Source organism: Phyllostomus hastatus, unplaced genomic scaffold, assembly GCF_019186645.2.
Source record: "Phyllostomus hastatus isolate PE091 unplaced genomic scaffold, TTU_PhHast_1.1 phas_scaffold_345, whole genome shotgun sequence".
NCBI classification, from domain to species: domain Eukaryota; kingdom Metazoa; phylum Chordata; class Mammalia; order Chiroptera; family Phyllostomidae; genus Phyllostomus; species Phyllostomus hastatus.
In genome coordinates, this window is record NW_025334024.1 from 7,113,525 (window position 1) to 7,135,514 (window position 21,990).

General features: G+C 41.2%; 1 protein-coding gene across 3 annotated transcripts in view; it reads right to left on the bottom strand.

Moving 5' to 3' along the window:
- Positions 1–21,990, bottom strand: part of GAN (gigaxonin) — a 63,288-nt gene that overhangs the window by 17,780 nt on the left and 23,518 nt on the right. For 2 of the 3 annotated variants that reach the window (XM_045819148.1, XM_045819149.1), the window contains 8 exons: positions 14,848–14,962; positions 12,184–12,534; positions 9,591–9,808; positions 9,269–9,390; positions 5,694–5,806; positions 4,601–4,750; positions 3,561–3,697; positions 3,170–3,301 (listed from right to left, as the gene is read on the bottom strand). In XM_045819148.1, coding sequence (XP_045675104.1) covers positions 3,170–3,301; positions 3,561–3,697; positions 4,601–4,750; positions 5,694–5,806; positions 9,269–9,390; positions 9,591–9,808; positions 12,184–12,534; positions 14,848–14,962 — 1,338 coding nt within the window. The remainder of the gene's footprint in view (positions 1–3,169; positions 3,302–3,560; positions 3,698–4,600; positions 4,751–5,693; positions 5,807–9,268; positions 9,391–9,590; positions 9,809–12,183; positions 12,535–14,847; positions 14,963–21,990) is intronic. The other variant, XM_045819150.1, reaches the window with a different exon arrangement.

Here is a 21,990-nt window from a genome sequence, read left to right on the forward strand (position 1 = left end):
GAGCAGGGTCAGCTTTGTTTGGAAAGCGACGAGGAAATAGGAAGGATCTTCGGCAGGAGGATGAAGATCAAAATGACACTACTGGTTCAGAAGCACACGCAGGTGAAACGTGTTCGAGAAGGCTGACGACACCGCACACAGGGGAAAGAGTGCTCCGGGAGGAGCAGAGAAATAAAGGTGGGTGACTGTGAGGAATAGTACAGAGTTTCAAAAACCGGGAAGACTGGACAGCGGAGGAGACGTGAGCTGAAGCACAGGAGAGACTCGAAGATGACCTTTCTGGAGGGTGGACAACGGGGAGGTGTGGCACCAGCAAAGAACAGGAGCACGAGGAAGGGACACAGAGACACCGCCCTTCTGACGTAGCAGCTTGTTCCTACGACTAGGTTTAACTTATGGCGATGTCTTTGCTTCCCTTCAAACAGTGTGTGTTCAGTCAGAAACACAGAAAGTGATAAGATATGGCATTTTTCCAGGAAAGTTTTAATCTAAAAATAGGGAACAAAGGCAGGAAAGACAAGAGATTACTTAAAAACAATAAATGGTATCCGATCTAATACAGACTGTTCATCTGGCAACAGTTTCCAACGAATGCAAATATAACATACTTGGAAATATCTGATGATCTTTTAAGAAATAAAAATGTTACTTTCTTTCCACAGATATTTATGAGAAAGCCTACACTTTTAGGGCAATAAAGTATGGTAGCTGAGAAGGCTGCCTCTGGGGCCAGAATGTCCAAGTTCGAATGTAAGCTCTGCCACTGCATTTGGGCACAGACTTAACCTCTCTGTATGTGGGTTTCCTTGTGAGTAAAACAGGAATAAAAAGTATCTATATGGAAGAGGGCTGTTGTGAAGGTTAAATGAGTTAAATGTGTCAATACGTGGTACTTAGCAGTATGCATGTGCTTAGTGTTATCTAAGCAAGTAAGAATCTATACAGCTGAACCTTGGACAACATGGGGGTTGGGGCACTGACCCCACCCCCATACAGCTGAAAACCTGTGCATAACTTTGACTCCCCCAAAACTTAACTACTAATAGCTTACTGTTGGCTGGAAGCCTTACTGAACATAGTCAGTTACCACGTATTTTGTATGTTATATGTATTATATGCTGTATTCTAACATTAAAGTAAACTAGGGAAAAGAAAATATTAAGAAAATAATAAAGAATAAAGAACACACACTTACAGTACTATATATATTTATCGGAAAAAATCTGTGTTTAAGTGGATCTGCGCAGTTCAAACCTGTGTTGTTCAAGGGTGAACTGTATGCTATATTGATGAGAGAAACTAAGCTTTCTTCATTCTATTTATGAACTAACACTGAAGAGCTTAGAAATAAGAAAACTAAAGATACATGAATTTTATTTGGAAGTGCATTTAAATACCACGGAAGGAGCAATTCTCTTATGTGTAACAATTATGAACTGAAAGCAATACATTTGCATTCAAAGCTCATCAACTATAAATACAAAACAACCTGATAGAAATATAAAGGTTCTAACAATTTATAGCCTGTCAAGGGCAGACTGAGAGACTTTACAGCCACATTTAAGTCTTATACAATCAAAACAGGCGCAGAAAAAGGTAAAGTACGCAACCTTTACCACCCCAGTGGGTCACAGCTCTCTAGCTGGTACTGTCCACACAGTAATTATGAAAAAGGCTTCTAGCGTCACTTTATCAGAAGCCAAACACACTGACCACCGTTGCTTGTTAATGAAGTCGGGCAGACCGTCTCAAGATTCATTTGGGCAGGAAAATAATACGCTGCAGTCACACCTCGGTACTCGTGGGCTTCAGAACTCATCAAACCCTGTACTCGAGGCACTTTGACAAGAGAAAAATGTTTCATCACTAGTCACCCCGCTCTCATGATGCGTCTGTCTCACGGCAGTCTGGTGCTGGCCGGTGGCACTCGTGGCGAGTCCCGGCACGAAGTAACGACGAGTACCGAGGAGGCACCACGGTCCTCCACACCTCGGACGGTCAGCCCTCACGGTGCGACGGTCTTTGAAACTTTGCCCCTCAGCCCCACCATAGCAGACATCCTCTAAATCATTCTTACACTGCGTCTAATAAATAAGTTTTCCTGAGACGGCTGACCCCTAATTGAAGGGGGAAAAGGCTATGAAAATATCCTAAATTAAAAATACATTAAGAGTCAGGTAACATTTATACCTCTTTCTAAAATCTTGGTAGCTGTTCACTGTCTTAACCTAAAACAATATGCAAGTAAACGTTACATTACGGCACCCCCTTCTGGTATATGACTGAAACACTATCACACAATTAAGTTTAGCCTGGCAGTTTCCCTGTAGGATTTGAGCATATTACTGCAATAAGAATACTGTTTAGCGGTTATAACAATAAAATGTGTGAGAGATGGGAAGAGGGGGGAGGCTGGGAAGAATATCACCTCCTCTACAGGACACACGGATATGTGGCCGCCTGCCAGAGGTAGTCAGTCTCGACACCACACTTCACCCATTTAGTCAGCATTTTAGGGAGTGTCTGCTACAGGCTGGTTACGATGCTGAATCCAGGATTTAGAGCCGGCTGAGCTGGACCTTGCCCTGACAGAGCTTACAGTTAACAATCCCACCTCGGGCGAAATGTGTACAGAACGTTAGGGGATCACAGACTGAGGAACCCAAATCAGACCTCTAGGGAGTGATACCTAAGGAGAGGTGGGAAGAGCCAACCTAACAGGATAAATGTGGGGAGGGGAATTCCAGGCAGAAGGAACAGTGTACAAGCACAGGGCTGAGACCACCGGGACACAGCTGAGGGGAAAATGACACTCAGTGGGACTCCAGGGAAGCGTCTGGGCCGAACAGTAGCAGAAAGAGGATATCACAAAAGGTCCAACATGCGAAGTGAAGGGGTTTAAACTTTTTCCCAAAAGCCACAGGGAGCCAATGAATGACTTTAAGTAACAAGGTGTCAAAGTCTGATTTACGTTTTAGAAACACTTTTGTATGATTTCCCTTAAGTCACCAATACTTCTGAAGTCACGGAATCAGTATCTGTTATGCACTTCACATATGTCTAAAACAGACTGGATAATTCCATGACGTCACTTGAAAACAAAACTAAACAAAGCTACACATGACTTTTAAAGGCAAAAGAAAAAGCAGCAGAAGCCATTCGTAATTACCTTTTAAACTCATCATGGTAGAATTCCGACTTGCACGTCACCATCTCGTTGGTGACCGGGACGTCCTCGCGGCCTCGGACGCCCCCAAACACGTACAGCTCCATGGCCACCCCACAGGCCACTGCCCCGAATCTGCAAGGACACACAGAGCCCGTGAGGTGTTTGGTTTACAGCCCATGACCCGGGTCCCCGATTCCTCTTCTGCTGGTTTTAACTTTGCAACATTCAGTGTTTGGTGAATACGTGGATTTTCCTCTTTCAGGAAATGGATTATTCATTTCACTTTACATAAACTAAATCCCAAGTGAAATAAGAGGTTTGTTTGAAAGAAAAGAAGAGCAAGGGCCCAGCGCTCAGGGGAGTCTGTACGGCCCACACGCACACTCTTCACCTTTTCTCTTTCAGCGGACAGATGGCGGTCCACTGCTGGGTCCGCGGGTCGTAGCACTCCACAGACTCAAAAAGTTTTCCGTACGACCCTCCGCCCATGGCATAGATTTTCTTTTTCATAGCTGCATAGCAGCCAATCTGAAAAAAGAAAGCAACAGTGAGGGAGGCAACATTTGTTATTAAAGTTAGGTTAATATTCACTTATCTGACAGCATTACAAAGTATTTGGAAAAGGATTTGATTTCTAACAGTAAAACTATGGTGCTTTCCAGTATCATAATACAGGATTTTAAAAACGAGAAGAGCAAGGTAATACATGTATTGTTAATCCTCGGAAAAGACTTAAGTTCATCTAATATTATTTCACTAAGTATGATAAGTAAATAGCCCTCATTTTTTAAAGGAACTTTCCAGTCTCTATCATTTTACCACTATTTGCAGATTCTAAGATTTAGATTCTGTGGGGCAAGATGTCACTCAGTTCTTGCCCAATCGACTTACTTAAAAGGAACAAGCAGTGAGAGAACGTTTTATGAGTGTGTCCCAGCACCTGAAGGCGCACGCACGCACGGCGCTGGACAAAGCTTGGCTTGACGGCAAACTCCCTGCCTGTACGAGGGCATACAAATAAAGGCAGATGCCCTATAGAGTGAACATGACCATCGGTTTTTCACTCTCCCCAGTAAGCAGTGGCAGTTCTTTACCTGTAAATTAATATTTCTCCCCATCCTGCATGATGACTGAGAAAACAGGTTTAGGAGAGGTGGTTGCTTCCCAGGTGACTGCACTCACAAAACGTGTATCAAGCGTAGGCCTTGGACAGAGCAGGGCAGCACAGCACGCACCCCAGGATAAACGTGCACACACCCCGTTTCCTACCTTGGTGAATGGCTGATGAGAACAACTGCAAGCTACCGAGAGAGGCAGAATTCTATAACATTACTTCTTTTAACACTGTCAGTTGTATTAAAAAGCATACGTAGATAATGAAGGAGTATTAATTTTAAAATCCAGTTTGTAATCATAAGATACAGCTCTCACCTTTCTAACCATGGTCAAATCGGGTTGCTTTGTCCAGGTTTTAGAATAAATATCATAACACTCCATGGAAATTAGCTCTTTGTCACCATCCTCTCCTCCTAAAATGTACAGCATCCCATCTATCTCCACAATTCCAAAGTTATGTCTTCCCTGAAAAGACACCGACTATCATTTCAAAAGCTGATACTTATGCATTTAATAAAAATTACAGATATCATTATATACCAGAGTTCCAGCAAAGAAGTGCCAGGCTCAAAAACCTCTCTGTTAAATATTTCTGCTTTCCCTAGCAGCTCGCTTGTCTATCACAGAAGACAGAAAACTCCAGCCTAGGAATTTCTCAAAACAAGGGAATTACCGGCTCGGTAAATTCATGGTCAGAATCAGTACTTTTTACCCACAATAGCTCACAACAAGAAAGGAACTGTTAATTTTTGGTTCCATAAGGTTGTCTGTGTTTGGTCTACAGCTGTTTCCAAGTTGATGCTGCGAGACAAGAGCCACAGCAACGGGACAGACAGGCAGTGGGAGAGCAGGTTCTGTGAAGGCTATGGGCAACAACAGAAGCCCGAGGCGTTCCACATTCACTGTCAGTCTTCTCCTAGTGGCCCCTATGTGCCCAGCACTATTTTAGCACCAAGGACAGAGTTCTGAACACAGGTAATATCCCCTCCTGTCAAAAGAGTTTGTGTAAACAATTTAAAACTTCCTACTATGCGAGAAGGTGCTGCGCGGTATGAAGGGGAAGAAAGGAGGGTAGGGGAGACAGAAGAGCTGCCGGGCTGGAGGGAAGGCTGCCCTGCCTGACAAGGTGCTGCATGGGCAAACACTGAGGTAAGCAAGGAGCGTGCCACGTGGGCATCTGGCAAAGGTCCTGAAGCAGGAGCATGTTGAGAAGGTCTGAGAGACCATGAGGTCAGCCTGAGCGACGGGGAGGCCCCGAGAGAAGAGCTGGGAGGCCGAGCACTAGCGTCTCAGGCAGCATAGCCCAGCAGGGCTGCTACGCTATTTTCTTATACTTGAATAGAGAACAAACAGTCAAAAGTGTCAAAGGGAAAAAAGAAATGTGCCAAATGAAAAAGTAATGTTTTACCTCGTTCATTGGTGGCAATGCAGTCCATGAATTTGCATCTGGGTCGTACTTTTCTCCAGAGCTCAGGGTCTGCTTATTTTCATCTTGGCCCCCAAATACAAACAAAAATCCTTCTGCAAAAATCAAAGGAGGCACACAAGAAAGTTGAAACTTTAGTCCTCAATATCCGTCTCCTGTCAAATATAAATGTCATAGTTGTAGAGCCAGTATGTGGAAAAACCTTCTCTGATAACAACAATGGATTCGAGATCTTTATCAGATTTCATTTCTTCCCTGGTGAGAGAGCCAAGTTTGTGAGTCTCTGTGACCATTTTACTTCTTCAGTGTGTTTTAGTGGCGTCCCACCACCTTACAACGTAAAAGGAAGACTGACACCACCCACTCAAGTCTGCAAACAGCTCTGGGTTATCGGAGTTCATCTGTTCTGGGAAACTGTTCAACCTTTCTTTTCATGGCTTTGAGGGGATGTAAAGGACAGAAATCTGAACCCCAGCCCCACAGATATATGTCTTCTGGCAGAAAAGCCTCTGCAAAGTTCTAACCAGCAGAAGCAAACAACAGAAAGTAGTCTTGCAAAGATTTCAAATTTCAAATATTGGAATAATAAAAAGACTTATACAACAATGTGTTCTACGTTTAAGAAATAAAAGGCAAATTTGAAGATAGCCCTTGGAAACGAGGGGCTATAGAAGTGACTTGCAGATTTGAAAAAGATTTAAAGAGGGCTTCTAGAAATGGAAAAAAAAAGGAAAAGAACAGCCCTGGCGGGTGTAGCTCAGTGGACTGATTGCAGGCCTGTGAACCAAAGGGTTGTTGGTTTGATTCCCAGGCACAGCACACACCTGGGTTGCAGGCCAGGTCCCCGGTGGGAGGGTGCACAAGAGGTGACCACACATTGATGTTTCCCTCCCTCTCTTTCTCTTCCCCTTCCTCTCTCTCTAAAAAGAAATAAAATCTTTAAAAATAAATACATTAATTAAAAAACCCCAGAAAATTAAAGATCCAATGGATGCATTCAATGGTGGATCCACTGTAGCTAAAGAGAGAATTCATTAAATGGAAGCTAAGTCAAAAGAAATCCTGACGAAGCCAATATGGTGTGGCAAAAAGAAAAGAAAGAGGAAGGTAGGAGGCAGGCAGAGAATGGAGTAAAAACATCTAACCATACTTAATCTGACATCCAAAAGCAAAGAAAGAAAGTAGAATAGAACAGGGGCAATATTTTGAAGACATAATAAGAATTTTCCAGATCGGATAAAAGGTCATGCCACAGAGTCAAGATGCCCACAGTCCCTGAATATGGTAAAATTCCAAATAAAGTGTGCACCTAAAGCATATTGTAGTGAAGCAGCAGAAAACAAAAACAAAAAAATCTTAAATACAGTCCGAGAAAAGGCAGATGTTTAGACTGACAACTGACTTAACAATAAAAGCCCGAAGTCAGTGGAAGGTATCTTCAATGTGCTGAAAAATAATAAATACCAACCTATAATTCTGTACCCAGCAAAAATATCCTTTAAAAATTAAGGCAAAGTAATGACATTTTCAGGCAAATAAATGTGAAGAGTTTGCTACAAAAGAACCACATTAATGGGAATTCAAAGGGATGAACTTCAGAATGAAGGAGAAATGATCCTGTATGGAAGGTTTGAAGAGCAAGGAGGGAAAAACAAAGAAAGTGGTAAATATGTGGGTAACACTAAACACTATCTACCTATAGATACTTACATAAAACACAGATCAATGAAATATGTACATATGTAAATATTACATTTATACATAATCATGTATTTTAACTTTGTTAGACTTGAAAATATGAAAAACACAGTATAAAAGTATGGATTAACTTCAGGCTTTGATAACAAGCTATAAGGTTTCTAAGGAAATTTTCAAAGGAATATACACAAAGACTATAATTTCTAAACTGGTATAAATGGAAAGACTGAAGGGAAAAAAAAGTTAATCAATTAAAAAATGTAAGAAAAGAAGAAATGCAGAATAGGATGGGCAAATAGGAATTAATCATTTCACAACTTCAGTCCATACAACTGGACACAATTCCTCTCCTCCTGGTTTAGTTTCTGAAATGCCAACCCCTCTGGGAAATCTTTGAGAATTAGTGCTATAGGAACCTTTGTGGTAGGTGTGCATGTGAGGAAATTCTGAATATCCGTACACGTTAGGGGAAGAAAACTTAAGGAAGCCACAGGTGAAACAGTAGAACAGGGAAATCAGCCCCACACCCTACTGGTTACACCACTCCATCTAGTTGTTTAATATTAACTGTAACTTCAATTATCCTGGCACCTGGAAAATGGTTCTATTTCTATACTATAGTATAGATTTACCCATTTTAAAAATAAAGATTTTATTTCTTCATATTTAGAGAGAGGGAAGGGAGAGACAAAGAGAGGGAGAGAAACATTAATGTGTGGCTGCCTCTTGTGCGCCCCCGACCAGGGACCTGGCCTGCAACCCAGGCATCTGCCCTGACTGGAAATCAAACCAGTGACCCTTTGGTTAGCAGGCCCGAGCTCAATCCACTGAGCCACACTGGCCAGGGCAGATTTTGCCATTTCTATAACATGGTGTGAGTTGGTATAGCTTTAAATTGTTTTATTATTGAATTTATTGGAGTGACACTGGTTGATAAAATCACATGGGTTTCAGGTATACAGTTCTATAATACATCATCTGTACATTGTAGTGCATGTTGACCCCCCCCCAGGCCAGTCTCCTTCCATCACCATTTATCCCCTCTACACCCTCTCCTCCCTCCCCTCACCCCCCTTTCCCTCTTGTCATCACTATTGTGTTATCTGTGTCTATGACTTTATGTCTGTGAGCTTTTTGTTTGTTTGCTTAACCCCTGTGCCTTTTAATGTCACTGGGCATGCGGGACTACAAAACAGGGATTCCAGGAGGACCGCTGCTGATAACTAGAATTCAGTAAAATGGGGCTTGTGGGGTGAACCCAAAAGGCAGATCCAAGGGTAAGAGAAAGGCAGCCAACAGCGGTGAGGCAGTGACGACGATCTTTTCTATCATCTCCTTGAATAAGAACATGGAGCTATTTTCAAATTGTAAAAGTCAACTAAAACATACTTTCTGTAGTAAAATAACCTTAAGCCATTGCTAAAGTAGTACTTTCTAAATTCTCATTTGAAATGCCTGCTTTTACATCACACTTTTATTTTAGACAGTTACATACTGTAATTTTCAATTGAGTTTCAAAGATGATGGGACCATCGTGACTCAGAAATTCTGTGTTCCAGGTATGGTCACACAGCTCACTGGTGGTCAGGGTCACTGAATTCTGCTCTTCTATCAGTTAGTCATCAAGTAAAATGCTCCTCTATTAATGTCGGAAAAATGGCTATGTATTATGATTTGGGGACAATAAGGATGGACAGAAAACACGCTTCTCACCATAGTCTTGAAAGCTAGAGCTACAATGAAAATGTCATCCTAGAGAGATAAGATTATCTCTTTAAAAGGCTGAGTCATTCTGCACAATCCTGAAATTACACTTGACTTGATCTTGTGTTTCAGTAAAATGTACCACAAAACAGTACCTGCTGAGAGCACTCCGTGGTTAATTCTTGGCATGCTTAAAGGGGCCAGTTCAATCCAAAGCTGCCTATTGGGGTCATAAAGAGGGCACATACATCGCATTGCTGCTGTTGGTTTCCGTGAACTAAAAAGATAAATAGATTAGCAGTTAATGTGGTTTATGTAGTTCTGCTATAACAAGTTTGACAAGTTTTACCACTCTAAAAAATGTCTAAACTGTTAAAAAAGTCTTATTATTCTTTAAGTACTGAAAAACAGGAATTCTTGTTTACATAGAAATCTCTCTTCCCTTATTCCACTTTTCAAACACACACCCACACTTACACTCTTTCTTCTCCACCAACAGTCACGATGCATTCCGAGTAGCCCCGGGGTTTGAAATTGGCCAGCATCGCCTCTCCCTGCTGCGGCTGGCTCAGTGGTATGTTGCTGCACTCTTTGACGATTTCTCGTACTAACGGTTCATTCAGCATCTGCTCCCGTAAGTAGCTGGAGTCCAGCCCCGAAACCCACAGTGCTGACATAACATCCTTCATGTGGACCTGCAGGAGAGGGTAGAAAGGAGGGGTGGGGAATGGAGAATGTGGCACATAGCTTTTAGAATATACACTTTCCAACTCATGGAAAACTAAAATTGTTAATAGCTTATCAAGAGGCAAGTAGCAAGTGCCAGTGCTGCTTAAATATGCCTACTGGCCCCCTTCCTTTCTACTTCCCACAGCCTTGATTAAAAAAAAAGTTTAATTTAAAAATCACTTCATGTTTATATTTGATGTGTCACTGCAAAGTTTCAAGCAGTTTTCTTTACACTCTAGAACAGGGGTGTCACACTCATTTTCACCGGGGGCCACCTCAGCCTCACGGTTGCCTTCAAAGGGCTGAAATAATTTTAGGACTGTATAAATGTTAACTACTCCTTAACTGTTAAGGAGTTGAAATTACATTCGGTCCTTTGAAGGCAACTGCAAGGCTGATGCAGCCCCCGGTGAGAATGAGTTTGACACCCCTGCTCTACAGAGTTCCCACAGCAATAGGAAAACTTACAAGAACTCTGCTATAATTTGCTTTATCTTACATACTGAATGTGTGGTGAATTAAATCACATTTACGGAAACATTCTATACAGTAATAGCTTGATACTATGTGGTAAACTAGATAATGAAAATGTACCAACATTAATATTATATGAAAAATATAGAAAAGCCAAAGTTCAAAAAAAATTCCTGGGTACTATATAATCATTTCTTAAGTAATTATTGTTAAAAATATCTATAAAACATATCAATATAAATTATATATTTTGTATGCTCCATCATCAAATTTGAACCAACTGACTATATTCTATATACATAAGGTGAAATTCTTTAATGATTAGTTTTCTTGGTTTTAAAATACCATATTTTTTGAACTATAAGATGCACCACCCCTCCCCCCCACCAGGGGAGGAATAATGGTTGTTAATGCTGCTGTTGAGTTCTGTTTACATTTACATTGGTGAAATGTTATGTTATTTATGTTATTAAATATTTTACCACATTTTTTGCTTCAAATTTTTTTTCCTATTTTCAGCCTCTAAAATCTGTGTGTGTCTTATGGTCCGAAAAATACAGTAGTCATTTAAAATATACTCTTCTATACTCTGAGTATTAAAAGGCAATACTCTTTACAGCGTCACGTTCAGATTAACCAAAGGATGAAAAACTGTCCCACTTCCCCAGCAGGCAGCTGACCTTACAGCATCCTCATCACTTCAGGGCAAGAAAAGGGCCGGGGAGAAGCTACGGATGGTGGACTCAGTGAAGGGCAGCCAGCTGGAAGCTGTTCTATCTCCCTTCCTAACTTACCCACCTCATGTGGAAAACAGACATTAACTGTACAACCACACAGAAACGAAAAACATAGTTGCTGCAGAATTTTAAAAACGACAAGATGATCATTAAAACTTAAGCCAGTGGTTATCAAGAACAATTAACAAGGCAATTGTACATTTTGAAGACTACTCTGAAACTGAATATATCTTTCATTTTGAATACAGCGACTGAAGCTAGTAGCTGATGTGTAAGTATCGGACTTAGAGCCCCATGATTTTGCTCCCTCCCCAGTGTATTACCAATTTGGATCTAAAGCCTAATAGTCTCTAAGACCCTTCCTTCCCAGGCTGTCACTCCCAGAGCCTTCCTATTTGGACCTGCATTGTCATGAAAACTCCTGGGTGCTCTCCAGTTTTCTCCCAAGTGGTGTCATCACTCCAGGGAGAGCCCGCACCCCCAGCCCTCACCTGACGCCTCCCTCAGAGCTGCTGTGGGCGTTCGTTAGCCCCAGGACGCAGGAGGGATGGATGACGAGCGAGAATGGGAACACTGCATTTCTATGATGTCCAGCTTAAGCTTGAAGTGCATTTTCCCATGAAAAACAACATACAAAGGATATTATGTTCCTTACTAGTATTCATATTTTCATTGCTATACTGAATTACATGGGCTTTTGTAGACTGGTCTGAAATACCAACTACTTCAGTGGTCCTATGGGAAGATGTTTCATAAATATCTTTTATCTATTTATTTTAAGATTTTACTCGCTTTTTTTTAGAGAGAAGGGAAGGGAGGGAGGAAGAGGGAGAGAAACATCAAAGTGTGAGAGAAATATTAATCTATTGCCTTGCACATGCACACCAACCAGTGACTGGCCTGCAACTCAGGCATTTGCCCCGACTGGGAGTCGAACTGGTGACCTTTCTCTTTGTGGGATGACACCCAACAAACTGAACCACATTGTCAGAACTACAGATATCTTTTCGATCATAACCTTGCAAGTGTTTCATGTTGAAGGAGAAAGAGAAGACAGTGATCATATGGATTAAAAACAGCTAAATCAAGTGAAAAGGCAAAGACAGACCATGTTAAAAAACTACAGGTACCTTTCTTATTTCTGTATCATGTGCGATCCATCGAATTACTGCCTCAAACACGTATCTTTCATTGCCAACGTTTAACTTCTCAAGAGAAATCACTTCTTTAAGCTTCTGAGGACTCAGTTCTAGGAATTCCTCTGTGCTGCTGACATCTCGGAAGTGAGTCTCCAGGTATTCCGTTGCCAGGTAATGCACGTGGTGCAGGCAGTAATGGAGTGCAAAGTCACGGATCCCGATGCAGTTCTCGGCGGCGATGCAGCCTTCTAGAAACTCGCAGCACAGAGTTTTAAGATCCGTCAGCAGGAGCAGGTCTGCTGCCTGTACAACATCTTGGATGGTGTCTTCGTTTAGCCGGATCTGTAAGAATATCATAAATATTTTATACCTGAATGTGTGTATTTAAAACCCAAATCACGAATCTATTCAGCTGAACCACATGAAAGCTCCATTTTCGAAGATGATCACAGACTGGTAATTGCATATGCTTTCACGTAGTATTTTTTTGCAAGAAGAATTTGAGGGCCCCAAGGATCCTCTGAACAACACGAGCGGCACCTGGCTGGCTGACTTCCTACTGCAGCCCCTGCTTTACCAACGTTAACCACCAACAACTCTTCGAGGTGAACTGTCCAGCTACTCGCTTCTACACTTAATTTAGAGAAAAACCTTAAACGACTGAAATGCTCGGGAAATTGAAAGTTCTGTATCCTATGGTAAACTGCAGGTGATTTCTTTAAATACTAGCACCGGAACTATGGAAAATCTTACCTCCACTATGTTAAGTTCACTCCTTTGCCAAAAGGTATGCCAAACGGAAGGCGAGCCCCTTGGAGAAAGGGGACCTGCACCGCCTCCGAAGCCTCAGTGACCACCAAACACCACACGCGGCGCGGTGCGACAGGCACAGTTTGGTTCCAGAGCTACTTTCTGGAAGGACTCCCTAGTATAAGGTTTAAAAAATCATTTTGAACATTTACTTTTCCTTAATTTTCTTCAGTTTTATGACTGACGCTTCTTCCTCCACCTGCTTGACAGTTGTTCTGTCCAACAGGGAGGGGTGTAAAGAAACACCGCCAGGGAGGCCTCTGAAACATCGCCAGGCCCACCGGCAGCCCGGACTCTCCCGGGAACGGTCTCATCCTCCACTGGGGAAGGTGACGGAGGGTTTCAGAGTGCAGCAAGCAACGTTCTACTACGTGTACACACCGCCTACCAGAGATACAGTCACCTTGGAAAATGAACAACGGAAACAGAAGGAGGTGTATGAAATAAACTACAAGTACACAGAAATTTCCCTTTTACATATCATATGAAATTTAGCCACAAGACAGTGGAGAGCTGCAGACTACCCAAATGTAGGCATGCAAACAAAACAACACATACACACACTAAATTCCATCTCAATAAAACTAAATCGCCAAATCTGGAATTTGTTATAACTTACCCTGCAACTATGATTTTAAAACCACAATTAATTTAAATTAGGAACAAAATCTGTAGATAAGGTTTCAAGTTTCAAATCTAAGCCTTAACATGAGTAAGTTTTCATTCACTTATAACTTGTGATAACTGCTGCGGAATAGATTTTAGAAGTTAGGTAAGTGGCTGGTCCTCAGCCTGGCTATGTGGTGCTATGCAATATTTCCACTACTTATAGGGTGTCCCAAAATTAATTTAAATCCATTTGGTTTTTTATCAACCATACAACACTAACCTTACATCCATACACCCACCACCTAGTGTTTAGAGAAGAGGAGATAAATTCATGAAACTTCAACAAAAAATTCAAAAAGGACGACAATCACCAAGTTTGACTCTAGACAGACTGAATATATTTGGAGAAAGCAAGCAGCACACTCAGAATACTTAGAAACATGTAGGAGACACAGCCGTCACAAAAAGGAAAGGTAACATAAGATGAAGCAGGAATGAAGAAGAGAGTAAGAGACAACATCTCAAAAAGAGGAAAGGTAAAACATATTCTCACTAACTTCTTCCCGTTACAAGCCCTGGTTCACACATTAAGATTTTTCTTACCCGTTACAAGCCCTGGTTCACACATAAGATTTTTCGTACGAGTCCTCATGCTATTAATAGCAGTTGGGGGGGGGGGGGGTGGAGGAGGCAAAGAATAAGAATGAAGTCTGATCACTTATCACTTTCCTCCCCAGGTTTCATGAAATCCCCAGAAACGTAAGTGGGTAGAGGGAATAAAGGAAAACCAGAAAGAATGGGGGGTGGTACAGGGATGCCGGTCCTGCTGAGTGACAGAACCAGGCATCATAAGTACAACGCAGGTGACTGTCATTTGTATGAGTCTAGAACTCTTTATTTCTGCCAAAATTGGAATTAAGATTGAAAAACAAAAAGACAGCAGTGAAGAGGACGCCTTACATTCTTTGTAACTCAGGCTGGAAGACGGAGCTCAGAAGGGTAAAATCAAAAACTGGGACTGGGCAAGATCTTATTTAGTCTGCCTTCCTGTTAAGGGCAGAGCCCTGGAAGAACACGCTTGGGTGCCATTAGCAGCAGGAGACACGAGTCAAGCACACGGCGACAGAGGATGCAGATGAAGTGTTGTTACGTGGTCAGAGAATGGATGAAAGGAGACCCTCACCCTGAGCTTGAGAAGCCTTTACTTAGTCTTCCTTCCTGTGTGTCTCATCATACCTGCCCACTGAAGATGTAATCCAGGATCTCTCTCATAACCATTACCGATATCCCTTCAAGTTCAATCTTATAGGTTGATCCATCATCTTTTGGAGGATTATAGTTTAACTTTGTCCTAAGAAAGGGAAAAAAAAGTGTAAAATTTCTATGAAAGAACAAATAGGTGTAAGTATTTATGCACTAAATATTCTATAAAGTATATGATAATTTTAAGTATATGAATCCCATCTAGAAAATAGTTTGTTAACAGTAGATTAGTGTATTTTTTTGTAACTTTCAACTCCTAAACATTTGTCACAGGTCTCAGAATGCTAATTCTTAGACAGACAGACAGACAGACTGACAACCAGAGAACGAAGATCTGTGTGAACAAGGATCTTACTTCACCTTGGGAACCCTAGGTCTTTCATCTTATTTTTTCAAGTACTTAATTATCCAATTATTTTTAATACCATAACAAGGACCCCTCAAATCTACCAACCAAAACAAAAGCTATGACCCTGACAATAACCTGCTTCTAACCAATGGTCCTCCTCACCAATCCATTCCTCTGCTTCTGCATCTGAAGCGACTATTACCCTAAATTCTACATCCAGTTTCCCTTGCTTTTTAATTATTGTATGCATGAAATATATATAATACAATATTATTGTATCCCTTCAAAATACAATATACACAAATTTATTATTGTAGTCCTGAAACATATAATATAAAACATCCATGAAGTATGTATAATAGATAAGTGAATAAACGCATATATATAATTTTAAGTTTAGTTTTATAAAAGAGCTCATGTGTCTGTAATCTCTCGGGGCTTTCTTTTTAGTTAATATTATACCACTAAGAGTTATTTGTATTGCTGCAATCATACTAGTTCTTTGTTCTTTCTGCTGTATAATATTCTACTTCCTGCCCATGGGCTGCTGGGCCATTTCCAGGTTTTGGTATTGTGAACAGCATTGCTCTGACTATTCTCAGACATGTCTCCTTTTGCATTAGGCAAAAGAAATTTCCTTTGGTTGTACTCCTGGGAGTAGAATTATGCTAAATTATTCCCCAAAGTATGAAATGATACAAAATTACTCTCCAAAGTAGTGGGAGCAGTTTGCAGCCTCATCTGGTATACGTGTAAGAGAATCAGTGGGTCCACAAACTCTCCGACATTTGAATCTGTCATGCCTCCTAAGTTCTAACAATCCAGCGAGTGAAACAGGGTCTCTCATCGCGCTGTGATCTGCATTTCCCTCACGATCCAGGTGCTGAACACCTCTTCACGTGTTTGTGGTCACAAGCGTTTCCCCGTGGGTGAAATACAGGTCCAGTGCAAGCTTCTTCTTCAGGTTTTTATTGAGTTCGCTGTCTTCCTCATATTGAGGTGGAGAAGTTATTTATTATATTCTTGAAATTAATCCCTTGGCGGACTTGACACTTTTCTTAAGGTGATGAACAATTTGAAGAATAATTTTTCATGGTCAGTGCTTTTTGTGTCATGTTTAAAAACTGGTACTTTACCCAAAGTCTAGAAGATACTCCTAATTTAGCAGAGCAAAGCTAAGACACAGCCTAAATTACACTTAAGACCCCTCCCTGCTGCAAAAGGATCGGAATTGGCTGTATGGAGAAACTGTGGAGCAAGGAGTAAAAGATGAGCTAAAAACAGAAGAGTGGATTGACAAAGTCTTAAGAAACAGTTGAACTCCCAGGTCCCTCTTCCACATATGTACACAACTATCCTACACTCTCCCCAGCTACAGAGGGAGGTAAGTGGTTTATACTCCGAAGCATAAAACTGCCGGTGGGTCTCTGGGCAGGGAGATATCAGGCATATTTGAGGGCAGGTGTACTGTATCAAAAACTGAGTTAATAGAGTATTTACATACTGAATGCTGAGACTATTAGTTTTTTTTTCCCTCAATTCTCCTCCTGAAATGCTGAAAGCCAGACCTATATCCTTCATGCAAAAAACTGGAAGACTCTTTTGTAGGATTTTCCCAGCCCAAAGGAAAGATCTAAAAATATGGACATAGATCTGCCCGAAGAAAACGACCCAGCTTGATCCTGCAACGGTAAAACCCGTAGTCAGTAAGCCTAACTTCCAGGCTCTGAGCTGGAACACATTTTGGAGCAGCACTTCTGAAACTTCTTCATGCCACAGAAACCAAAACCAACAGAAAAAAAAGAAAGCTTGGAGGAAGTAAAGATTATGCAAAATGAAAAGTCAAGGAAAAAAGAAATCCTCTCATTACTATTCACAGAGAGAAGAGAGGATACTGTGTTCATGAAACAGGAATTGGATGCGGTAAAAAAAGGGACACTCAGGGGCTAACAAAACAATCTTAAGCACTGTGAAAAGTTTAAAATTAAAATAAAAAGCTGTATAAACTTCTCAGAAAAGCCAAAAGACAAAGGTGGCAAATAGGAAGACAGGTTAGAGAAACGAAAAGATCAGTCCAGAAGGCTGACTGCCTGAAAAACAGGGACGCCTCTGCTAAAAAGAGAACATTCTCAAACAAGTGCTCAAAACAGCCCCCTTCCAAGGCACATCAACCTCCTAACCTCAGAATACTGGGAAAAAAATTCTTACAAGCTTCCAGCAAGAAAGACAGGTTACACAGAAAAGAACAGGAGTCAGAATGGCTTCACACCTCTAAAGGAAAGTTAAATAACAACAGGGAAATCAAAATTCTAAAGGAAAGTATTTCCAACCAAATTTTAATTATCAGCCAAACTACCAATCCAATGTCGGCACAGAACAGAAATTTTCAGCTATACGTGGTCTCAAAGCAGTTTATCCCCCATGTTACCTTTCTAAGAATGGTGTTGGAAAATGTGCCCCGACAAGCAACACAGTGCCTCAAGAAATAGAATGACCCTGGACACTAAACAGGGAATAATGTAGGGTAATAGCTATGTACCCGCTGAAGGAAGCCAGTCGAAGACCTTAAAAGACCTTGAAGATGGAAGTGATGTAATATTTCATGATCTGAAGCTATAAAGGGGATATTCAGACAACTTTGTCTCCTCCCTCTATTTCTTATCTGTTATTCCTGCCTCTATACTGAACTAACAGTTTTACTCAAAAGGTACTTCATTTCTTCTTGCTGCACCCTAGCTTTATCTATATGCCTGACACTTTTACTACAAGTGAAAAAAATTTCAATCCTCAATCAAAAGAGAATAATAACATAAGTAGTACAAACAATACCTAAAACATTAGTATCTAGTATCTAGTATCTAGTATCATGCTCTGACATGCATCCTGTAGTATTTTGGCAGCATGTATGTCTTCTAGTAATGTTTCACTGAGGACGTCACGGCTATTTGTATTTTTCAGTCACTATGCTGGCGATGGGAAACTGGTACGTTGATAAACGTACGGATTCTCAGATCCAACTTCACCCTTTTTGCACGCTCTGAGAAAGTGGATCTGAGCCTTTTAGAAGAATTATCCTTTGTCAATGGGCAGAATGTTAAGGTTTTCAGTAGAGGGCGCTGGAAAGACACTGCAGGAGGATAGAGTTCTGCTTCCTGGTTCTGGTCCAGCAGCTGGGTAGGCTCCTGCAGCGCACAGCTGCCCGCAGCACCCTGCAGGTTTTCCCAGGTTCTCTTTCTGGCAGTTTTGTAGTCGAGTGTTTCTGGTGAGATGCCTCTCCATCCACAGCCTTCCCAGGCACCTTAAAGGGCCGGTGCCAGAGAGCTGATTTGAAGTGGCTTCTCTGCCACGCCATGAGCCACAGCTGTGCTCTGTCCAATCAAGTTTAGATCTTGGCCCTGGGGGTGGTGGCTGCTTCTTGTATCACCAATTCCTGTATTTTTTAGAGCTTTCTTCACTTGTTATTAGCCAATCCCTCATTACTCCAATCTGTCATAATTAATAATTCTTTCTATTAAACTTTCTTTGTTCTAGTTACTGTGTGGTGTAAAGGCTCCAAAATGTGTTCAGAGACAGGGGCCTCAACCCAGAATTAGAGTTGCTCTTATTTTAAAGTAATTCACGTTCAACAAGAGCTGGCTGCGCCTGTGTGTGGGCTGTGGACGGTGGTGGGAGGAGGGTGACTGGGCTGGAAGGCAAAGTGGTTACAAGGAGATCATTCATTGTTGTGCCTTTTTATGTTTGAATCATGTGACTACATTGGCTTGTGTTTTTTAAAGACAACTATACTGTCATTGTTTTTACAATGGAAAAGGATCCCTTTTACTTATTTTTTTAGAGAGGGGGAAGGGAGGGAAAAAGAAAGGGAGAGAAACATCAATGTGTGAGAGAAACATTGACTGGTTACCTCATGCATGCCCCCAACTGGTGACTTGGCCCACAACCCAGGGATGTGCCCTGACCAGGAATCGAACCAGTGACCTTTAGGTTCACTGCCCAACACTCAATCCACGGAGCCACACCAGCCAGGGCTGAAAAGGATCCCATTTAAAGAGTACAGCTTTCTCTGAGCAGGTGGCAGGGTGTAAGACAATGGCTAAGAGGACAGAAAGAGAGACTCCTTTTAATCTGAGAACTGACCATCAGATTTCTACAAAACCTGATCCTTTTCAAAGCCCATGAAAATCACCGTATAAAATCTCTAAACATTTGAAGGTAAAATTACAAAACTTGCCCTTGCTGGTATGCTTTAGTGGATTGAGCACCGGCCTGTGAACCAAAGTGTCACTGGTTCAATTCCCAGTCAGGGAGCATGCCTGGGTTGCAGGACAGTCCCCAGTAGGGGGTGCTTGAGAAGCAACCACACATTGATGCTTCCTCTCCCTCTCCGTCTCTCCCTTCCCCTTTCTAAAAACAAATAAATAAAATAAAATAAAAATAAAATAAAATAAAATATAAAATAAAATAAAAATAAAATATAAAATAAAATAAAATAACAAAACTTATCAGGATTATGGTTTAAATTCAGACCCTTACACCTGTTCTCTCAAACTTTCTTATTTTCCTACCCTGCTTTGGACCCCCATACCTATATCATCTGTGCACATCTGATCCTTACCCATATTCTAAAGACTGTGGGGGGTTGAGGGCACTGACCCCTGCCAGCTGAAAACCTGTACATGACTTTTGAATCCCCCAAAGCTTAATGAGTAATAGCCTACTGTCAACGGGAAGCCTTACCAGTAAAAAAAAAAAAAAAAAAAAAAAGTCAACATACAGTTGGTACATCTTATGAATTATATATTATATTTGTGAGAAAAGAAAATGCTAAGAAAATCACAAGGAAGCGAGAATACACGTACAGCACGGTGTGTATTTATTTAAGTAAACCCACATGCAGCGGACCCGTGCAGCTCAAACACACACTGTTCAAGGGTCAGCTGCAATTCAAACACCAGTTCCACTGAGGTTTTCCACATCGCTCCATCTGGTCAGAGGCGGCACCTCTGCCCTCACCTCCCTACAGGTAAAAATCATTTCTCCTGCTATAAATTTCCCAGCACTTGATATTGTGGGTTCCTCATTTTTTATCGTGGTATATATGTAAATATCCCCTTTTCTACCTCCTTCGTGGAGCTTTTAGCTCCTTGAGGCCAGAGTCCTCTTTATCACTGTAACCCTACAACCTAGCCTGGCAGTTTACAAAGAACAGATGCTCGATAATTATTTGTAAAACTAATTTTTGAATTGACAGCAGTCTCGAAATATTTGAAGTGCTGTCACATGAGATGTTTTCTCCGCACGACCTCAGGTACAGTGAAGCATACTGGAATCTACATGAAGAAGTGCTTTCTAATGATTTCACCTGTCCAACACCAAAAAGACTGAAGCACAACTTCTCACTCTGTAATGTTCACACAACTCATCCTGGGATCTTGTCAAACACAGGTTCTGATTCAGGAGGTCTGTGGCTGGGGCCGGGGTGCCTGCATCTGTAAGAGGCTTTCAGATGATGCAGAAGTTGCTGGTCTATGTACCACTCTGAGAAGTGTGGGGTTAATCCACGCTTCCCCAATTACCCATGGTATGTTTTTGTCTTTCTAAACCTTTCCAGATGAATACTTTGAAAGTTGCTAAGGGAGAAAATCTTAAAAGTTCTCATCACCAGAAAAAAAAGTAGCTGAGTATGGTGATGGGTGTTAACTTGACTCATTGTGACGATCATTTCACAGTAGATACAAACATCAAATCATTATGTTGTACATCTGAAACTAACATAATGTTATACGTCTATTATACCTCAATTAAAACAACTTATAAAAATGAAATTAAAAAGACAAAATACAGGCTTCAATTATTTTATTAGACTTAAAAGACATAAAATTACTGTCAAATCGCTACAAGAGTTTCTGAACTCTTACTTTCAACGCGTGTATGCATATGATTGTGGACAAGTAACAATTCACAAACCACCCGTCCGCAGATGACATCTTAGTAGGCTGGCTGATCATCTGTCCGTCAAGAACAGAGTGAAAGTCGGTCTTAGTCACTCAGATCTGTTGTGAAAGAGTCGTGGCTCACACCTATTGTTATTCGCAGGTACTTCTTTCACTTCTTAGTCACCTTCCCTTTCTCATTTCGTGACCTCGTAAACTTGTCCTATCCTCTCTCTTTGGCTTCATTTTTTCCCAACCCAACTAAATCTCTATATCCCTTTTGTGTTTGTTCCATTCTGTCTTCTATTTCTTTCCTTCAGTGAACACTAATTTTTACATGCTGGTTCTTCCAATACTACCAATTAACGACGCTTAGCACTACTCTAGCACCACCTTCTCTCCGCAGTCTCCCCCTTTGCATCTGGAACGTCCTCATCCTGCACAGCAGCTCCACCTCCTCTGCCAGATGGAACTGAGAACTGACGAAATGGACTGAGTGAATGAATTTTAGAAAAAGCGAGGCTGAAGGATTAATAACTGATAGTTTTGTTTCTAAAGTTAGCCCATATATAACAGGAGGTACGAGTAAATCAATTGTTCTTTTCTATGTTTTCCATCTCTGACCCAGGAAGCTGTAAGGTCATATGTAAATATCACAGTATCTTTGTTTTTACTATTATGTGACTGTCAATTTACAAACTCTCTCCTAGAAAATGCAGCAATCTTAAAATATCACTTTGAGAACTTCATAACACTCTTTGAAAAAAACTAGAAATAATTGGGAGTGTGATAAAATTGGTCCTCAGGTATTTAGATATAAATACTCATGCCTAT